The sequence below is a fragment of the Lipotes vexillifer genome, unplaced genomic scaffold (genome assembly GCF_000442215.2).
Source record: "Lipotes vexillifer unplaced genomic scaffold, Lipotes_vexillifer_v1.1 scaffold914, whole genome shotgun sequence".
NCBI classification, from domain to species: domain Eukaryota; kingdom Metazoa; phylum Chordata; class Mammalia; order Artiodactyla; family Lipotidae; genus Lipotes; species Lipotes vexillifer.
The window spans coordinates 3,205,107-3,213,324 of NW_006780388.1; the positions used below are offsets into that span (position 1 = coordinate 3,205,107).

Here is an 8,218-nt window from a genome sequence, read left to right on the forward strand (position 1 = left end):
GCCCCTCTCTGCCTCTGAGCCAGCTGGACCAGGGCTTGCACCCAGTAGAGTTATTTTCCAAGGAAACTGTTCGCATCTGTTTTAAGCTTGTGTCCTTGGGAACCTCCAAGTCTCCAGAGCAAATGCCTTTTGTTAAGGTGTCAGGCGGTACCTGACTCCAAGCCAGAGAGGAAGAAGGAAAACCACTGCCCAGGAAAGGTGGGCGAGCGTGGGGGAGGCAGGAGCTCCAACCAGATGGCTTCTCCTGCAGCCGGGGTGCCTCTTGCTCCTTCTCAGAATGGGCTGCCTGGGGAGGAAAACCCTGCCTTTCTTCCTCATTTTTGTGCCCATATATCTACGTGGGGCTTTGTTGCAAGAAACCGCACCTGAGAGGCAAAGAAAACCATTCCTTGAGAGGCTCTGTAGACTAGAAGCACAGGTGAGTATGCCCACTGTTTGGGGCAGTAGAGTTTTTTTAACTGACACCAGACAAAGCACAGAAGTCATAGAAACAGTAGAAGGCTTCTGTGCTCTGTGGGCTCAGCGTAGAGTTTGCAGTTCTTATCCGCTGCCTGTTTTCACCTATGGCTGGAATAGCAAAATGGGTTTGGGGAGTTTGTTCTAAAGCCGAGCCAGCTGAGGGTGGGTGGAGCTGGGGGCCACCTGAGGAGTGTAGCTGCAGGTGTGCTGGGGGGTGGGGGCCAGCCCGCTGGGCATGGGGAATAATGTCCCGGGCCCCCCCCACAGAGCAGAGACTCCTGTGCGGGTCCGTGGCCAGTTCCCGGATGCCCTGCAGGCATCAGGGCTGCGCCAAGCACTCCCCACTTTGATCCCCACGCACAGCCATCTCGCTGGCAGGTAGGACCCTGAGGGTCGAGGGGTAAAGAGTGTGGCGCTCGGGGAGGGATGGGAGCCGCCTGTGGCGCCCTCACCCACTGCAGCACAGACCTGGGGCTGAGCTCTAGCTTGGTGCGAGGGGGCTGGCGGCAGTGATCAGCCGCCTCACCGCGTTGCCCTGAGAATCGAATCCCCAGGAGTGCCTGTGTCCTCTCTACAGTTTCGGAGGTTCCAAGAGGCAACCCTAAAGCACCTGCAGGGCATCGCCAGCAACTACAACCTGTCCTTCGTTATGGAGGCTTCGTTCTGGAGCCTGGCCCGCGAGAGCCAGGCCGTGGCCCTGGCGCTCAGCCAGCAGCAGGCCGCCGTGCAGGGCGACCTGGGCCACCTCGAGACCTGGGTGTGGAAGACTCAGTGCAGAGGCCAGAAGGTGGACAACAGGCTGCTGGCCTTGGGCGCCGCCCTGAGCGAGAGGAGCAAGCAGCGCACCCAGGAGAGGAAGGGGCAGGAGGAGCAGAGGAACGCCCTCTCTGGCTGGCCCTGGACGTGCGGGCCGTGCACGGCATGCTGGCTCGCCTGATGCCCCTCGTCCAGAGCCAGGGCGCCGGGCTGGCAGCTTTCAAGGGGCTGCTGCAAGTGGCCAGCCCTGGCACTGCCGCCCTGCAGGTGACCCCAGTCCCACCTAGACCATCGAGCCCGAGCTCCCCACAGCTGCAGGCAGGCAGGCAGGCAGGCACCCAGAGCTCCGCCTGAGCTCGGGGACCCACCTCTGGACTTCGCTCGCTGTCTCCAAGGGACGCAGGAGTCCCCAGGCCCAGCAGACGTGGCCCACCGAGAGCCCAGGAGAGAGTAAGCACCGTGGCCTGCCCTTCCCCATCAGTGTCCACTTTTCCTTCTGGTGCCTCCAGTCCCTTCCAGGAGGACTTCTCCCCAGGCTGAGCGGAGAAGACACTGCTTTACACCCCACAAAACCCACTTCAAAGAAAGGAACCGTCCAGGTGATGGCCTGCCTGCAGGTCAGGCCACCCAATGCACACACCAGTGGGGTGCTGCCCGCAGGCAGTAAATGCCCACTCAGAGTTGGTGATAACCCTGGTCAAGGCTGGTGGGGTCCCAAGGACGTCCTCAGCCGTAGCCAGCAGGAACCCACTCTGCAGGGCCCCGGCCTGCATCCCATGGGGTCTGTGCCCACCAATGGAGGCCCGCCGGCCTTTGCAAAGCCGGTTCTGCTTTGCCACCTCTCATCTCCAGGCAAGGGTTTCTCTATGGCGGCACTACTGTACTGGCGTCTGGGGTCGGGCAGTCCCTAGTTGTAGGAGCATCCAGGGCATTGAACGGTGTTCAGCAGCATCCCTGGCCTCCAACTACTAGATGCCCGCTCAGCTCGAACTCTCAGCTGTGACCAGGCTGCTCCCTGTCTGGCCTTGCAGCCCACAGGGCCCATTAATCTGAAGCAGGTCCCTCCCCATCTGTGTGGTTCTAGGGGCCTCACCAGTAAGACAGGGCTGACGGGCTGACCTGGAGGGCACCACCAGGGGTCCCGGGAAAGGGGGGCTGTAGGTTTGGGAGCCACCAAAGTTCTGACGACCGAAACTGTCCGCAGACGCTGCTAGATGTCCCCCAGGGGTACAGTCATCTCCAATTGAGGACCACTGCCAAAGATTATGACAAGAGCCCCCAGGTGAAGAGAGGAGGTGGGGGCTGGCCACAGAACGCCCTCTACCCTGGAACCCAAGGGGCCAGTGGGCTAGAAATGCACATTCCCTGGCTCTGCCCCCAGCTTCTGGCTGGGTGTCCCACCCCTGCCTCACCTACCCTTCTGGCAAGCAGATCTAGCAGGAAGTCTGGTGAGCAGGAAGCCCCCAAAGATGTCCATGTCCTGGTTCCAGACCCTGTGGATGTGTCACTTCACGTGACAAGAAGACTTTCCGGTGTGATTAAGGATTTTGAGATGGGAGCTGATCCTGGATTATCCCGTGGACCAGTGTCATCACAGGGTCCTTATAAAAGGGAGACAGGAGGCTCAGTGTCAGGGATGCAGATACAAGGGCAGGAGTAGACGTCAAAGGGCAGCAAAGGGCTTCTCCTTAGAGCCTCCAGAGGAACCAGCTCAGCCCACACTGTGATTTTAAGCCCTGGGAGACCTGCAGGGACTTCTGACATCCAGACTGTGAGATGCTAAATTTGTGTTGTTCTGAGCCACTGTGTTTGTGGGGATTTGTTCCAGCAGCCACAGACACTCATCCAGGGGCCCCTGCTGGTGAGGAATGTGGCTCAGCCAGGTGTCCTCCTTCTCAGTTCTCCCACCGGTAAGAGGCTGATCACGTGAGAATAAGTGAGCCGCTGCCCCTCGTGGTGTGGGCTGACTCTCCCCGCTCTGTTTCTAGTTTGCAACATGGGCCCTGCACTCATCTTTCCGAACGCGTCCACTGTGAATGTAATCTTCCGCCCGGCTTCGTCACTGGCCTACGGGCCCTGTCTGTCTGCGGCTGGGTCCGCACAGCCTTGGGCCACCTGGGCACCCTCCTCTCGTACACCAGCAAAGAAAATGACAAGCTGGTTCTGCATGGCCGAGACTCCCTACCCCCCGGCTCCATCCACTCTGTGATTGGAGACCCGGCCTTCAGGGAGCTGCCCCTCCAGCCACTGCTAGACGGCTGTTGGCACCATGTGTGTGTCATCTGGACGTCCATCCTGGGCCTGGGCAGGTACTGGCTCCACATGGGCCGAAGGCTAGCGGCCACTGGCTCCCGCTTTGGGGAAGGCTATGAGATTCCTCCAGGAGGCTCCCTCACGCTAGGCCAGGAGCGAGACAGCGTTGGGGGCAGGTTTGATGGCCCTGAGGCCTTTGTGGGGAGCCTAGCAGGCCTGGCCATATGGGACCTGGTGCTGGTCCCCAGGGAGGTCTCAAACCTGGCCACTGGTAAGGATTTCCTGATGGGCGCCATCCTAACACTGGCCAATGCCGCATCGGTAGATGGATTCATGCAAAGGGTGAACTGCACCTGCCTACAGCTCTGTTCCTGAGGCCTCGCTACACAGCAGCTGTGCTCACATGGTGGGCCGGCGGGAAGAGCAAGTCTTCAGCCACTCTCGGCCACCCCTGACCCCAGCACACTCCATAGAGGGCCCCCCACCCACACTGAGGATCAGGCTGCTGCCTCCGGCCTGGGCCAGGCACACCTGCCCTCTAACATAGGATGTGGGTATTCCACAGGGTGGGGGGAGGGCCCACAGGCAGAGCCGGGCCTCAGGATCCCCACGACTGCATTCTTTCCCTCTCTGAGGCATTCTTACACCAACCAACCCCACCCCCCATAGTAGGAAGTCATTTCAACACGGCCCAACTTGCCACGTGGCAGAGCTGCGCTTCAGCTCTGCCTCTCCTTGGGCATGGGTTTGGGGCAACCACAGGCTGGCTCCTGGAGAACTCTTATTTTCCTTGCATTAACTTCTGTGGTCCTCTCTCCATGTGGCTTGAGGAAGTTTCTCTTTGGCTGCTCCTTGTTCCAACATCTCTCATGAGAAGGGCTGGGGAGTCCATTTCCTGGCTCCACAGCTCCTTCACCCTGGGGGTTCCATCACAGTTCTGTGGCAGCTGGTGAGGCCACCAGAGCTGCTGGGAAGGGGGCCTTCAGAGGGAGCAAGCTACTCAGAAACACACATTAAGGATGGGTAGGCAATGCTTTTTTTTTTTTAATTAATTAATTAATTTTTAGCTGCATTGGGTCTTCGTTGCTGTGTTTGGGCTTTCTCTCTAGTTGCAGCGAGTGGGGGCTACTTTTCATTGTGACGCGCGGGCTTCTCATTGCAGTGGCTTCTCTTGTTGCAGAGCACAGGCTCTAGGTGCACAGGCTTCAGTAGTTGTGGCACGCGGGCTCAGTAGTTGTGGCGCGTGGGCTTAGCTGCTCCGCGGCATGTGGGATCTTCCCGGACCAGGGTTTGAACCCGTGTCCCCTGCATTGGCAGGCGGATTCTTAACCACTGCGCCACCAGGGAAGCCCGGGTGGGCAATGCTTTTAAAGAGTCTGTATTGGGGTATAATTTACATAGTATGAAATTCACCCATTTTAAATGTGCAGTTCAAAGATTTTCAGTAAATTTGTCGAGTGTGCAACCATCACCACGATCCAGTTTTAGGACATTTCCATTGGCCCCCCCAAAGAAATCATGCCTGTTAGGGGTCACTCCTGTCCCCACCTAGCCCTTCCCCCAGCTCTGCACCCACTCACCTGCTTTCCATTTCTGTGGATTTGCCTGCTCTGGACGTTTCACATAAATGGACTCATTCACTGTGTGATCCTTGGTGCCTGGCGTCTCTCACCGAGTATCATGTTTTATAGTTTCATCTGTGTTGCTGTGTGTCAGTGCTGCGTTCCTTTGTATGGCTGAATGACCTTCTGTTGTAATAGACCATGTTTTGTTTTGTTTGTTTTGTACATCAGTCAGTGGAAACTTGGGTGGTTTCCAGCTGGGGGCCCTTGTGAGTGAAGATTCTGTGCACAGTCTCATGTGAAGGGTTGTGTAGACATATGCTTCTGTTTCTCTTGAGTGGATACCTAGTCATGGAATTGCTGGGTTGTATGATAGAATCATGTTTTTTTTAATATTCATTCTTTTTTTTAAAGTAAATTTATTTATTTTTATTTTATTTATTTTGGGCTGCATTGGGTCTTCGTTGCTGCACACAGGATTTCTCTAGTTGCAGCAAGCGAGGCTACTCTTTGTTGCGGTGCACAGGCTTCTCATTGCGGTGGCTTCTCTTGTTGCGGAGCACGGGCTCTAGGCACGCAAGCTTCAGTGGTTGCGGCATGCAGGCTCAGTAGTTGTGGTGTACAGGCTTAGTTGCTCCGTGGCATGTGGGATCTTCCCAGACCCGGGCTCAAACCCGTGTCCCCTGCATTGGCAGGTGGATTCTTAACCACTGTGCCACCAGGAAGTCCCCAATCCATTTTAAAAGTGAGGAAACAGGGACTTCCCTGGTGGTTCTGTGATTAAGAATCCGCCTGCCAATTCAGGGGACACGGGTTTGAGCCCTGGTCTGGGAAGATCCCACATGCCGTGGAGCAACTAAGCCCATGTGCGCCACAACTACTGAGTCTGTGCTCTACAGCCCATGAGCCACAACTACTGAGCTCACGTGCTGCAACCACTGAAGCCTGAGTGCCTAGAGCCCTGTGCACCACAACGAAGAGTAGCCTCCGCTCACCAACTAGAGAAAGCCAGCGTGCGGCAACGAAGACCCAACGCAGCCAAATATGAATAAATAAATAAATTTTTTTTAAGTTGGAAAAGATAACTTAAAAAAAAAAAGTGAGGAAACAAACTAGAGAGGTCTGACGGAACCGCGAGAGGCCTGGTTTCAGCTCTGCATCGAGGAGGTGGCTGGAGGGCACTGCTCCATGGGGAGGGGCCTGAAATCAGTCTCTGGGGCCTCTTAGCAGTGCTCCCATCTCTGCAGAGCTGTCTGTGGCCCCAGCAATCCCAGGCCTTCAGCTCAGAGACTTGGCCAGCCACCACCTGCCTGCCCCCCAACCCCCACCCCCACCCCCGCCCCTGGTCCATGAGTCAAGGTCAGGGGATGCATCCTAGGTCTGGAAACACCCTTGGGTGGCCACGGGAAGGTCCTGGAATCACGGACTTCTGCTTCCCCTGGCACTTCCCCAGGATGCATCCATCTTCATGGAGAGCTGCCCTTCTCAAAGCGTCCTCTTTCCCAGGCTCCTCTGGCCTATTTTGGAGCCCTTGCTCCGTCTCACTCTATTGAGGTGGGAGAGATGACATCTTTTGGGGGGAAGACTGTTCATTTGATTAGGAAGTGCTTCTTGAGGTCCCTAGCACTAAAAGACCACACAGGGCATTTCCCACCCTCCCCTCCCCTGCTTTCGGGTGCTTACAACACCATGGGGGTATTTTCACTTCTACAGCAGCGTTTCTGCCAAGGTTCACAGACCCTAAAACGGTGGGAATTTGGCAGAAGCATCATGGCTGTGGGCAGCCAGCCGCATCGCATCTGAGAGTCTCCACTAGGGCAGGGCGGCCTGGGAAAGGGCTTGGGGAGGAGCTTCGTGGGAGCTCAGGTCGATAGGAATTTGGGAAGGGCTGGCTTGTCCAGCCGAGGAGTCTGGGCTCTGTCGAGGGCAGCCCATCCAGGTTTTGAGCAGGGGAGTGTGAGCACGCATCTTACGTGATCCCCCGTCCCCGCTGAGTGAGTGGCATGACCAACATCCACCTTGAACCCCATCAATCCCACCTTTGACCTGTGTCTGCTGCGTTCCTGAGTGGGGGGAGGACAGAAGGATCCAGAGGGGCTTCCCCAGCACCACCCCTCAGTCCCCAGGACTGTTCTCACTTCCCCATCGCTGTGTGCAGCTCTCCTCCTGCCTGGACGGTTTCACACAAACCACACTCGTCCACTTCGTTCAGTCAGACCAGCCTGGAACCAGCCCTGAGGCTCGTTGGAGCCGGTGCCAGCTTCACTCTGCAGCCTCCAGGCCCTCCTCCACAGCCAGGGCCATCACGTGCTTGTCAACATCCCTCGAAAGGGCAAAGCCAGGTCACACTAAGGAGAAAACACCTTTTCTGAAAGAACGTTGTTCTTAGTATTTTCAAAAAAATTGTTGCACAGTGATCGTGGGGAAAACTTAACAATCCTGTTGGGCTTCCTTCCTCTTATTTTGGTTTCAATTTTGGTTTTATTTTGAAATATGTGGGGGAAGAGCCTATAAAGAACTTCTAAAATCTTTTTATTTTGACAAGTTTCAAGTTTAAAGAAAAAAGTTACAAGAGGACTACATTGCACGTCGTTTATATTTACCCCATATTCATCACCTGCTAACATCCTACCACATTTTCTCTCTCCCGCTATCGGTAGCTACGTGTTGTGATTACCATTATTAGCTTGTGAATCATCTGAGACTACGTTGCAGACATCACATCACAACCCCTGAATATCTCAGTGTATGTCTACTGAGAAAAAGGACTTTTCTGATATGACCCCCAGACAAAGATCACCCTTGGGGGACTGGGCGCAGCTGTTACACTATGTAACATACAGTGCAGATCCAATCTTTGCCAATTGTCCCCAAAATGCCAGGCCCACGAGCAGCCTTCAGTTGCCCATCTCTTTATCTTCCTTGGTCTTTCGTGACGCTGACACTACGGCACGAGCGGGCTAGCTGTTTAGCAGGTGTCCCTCAATTTGGGTTCATCTGCAGTTTCCCCCTGGGATGGGATCAGTGGAGCGTTTTCCGCAGGAAGGCCACAGGGCTATGTTGTGTCCTCAGCACAACCGTTTGCTACGTGGCGATCGGTCCTGACAGGCGGGTCCACCAGGCGGCGGGACTACAACTCCCAGAAGGCCGCGCGCGCGCCCCAAAAGCCGCCGCCGGGTCACGGCGGG

General features: G+C 56.1%; 1 protein-coding gene across 1 annotated transcript; it reads left to right on the forward strand.

Annotated features, from left to right (window-relative positions):
* Nucleotides 1–277: 277 nt before the first annotated feature.
* On the forward strand, nt 278–3,843 carry PTX4 (pentraxin 4). The gene is given in 6 exon segments (XM_007453671.1): nt 278–418; nt 1,037–1,339; nt 1,381–1,482; nt 2,420–2,510; nt 3,204–3,260; nt 3,263–3,843. Coding segments are annotated over 6 exon segments (1,275 nt in total).
* The last annotated feature ends 4,375 nt before the right edge of the window (nt 3,844–8,218 follow it).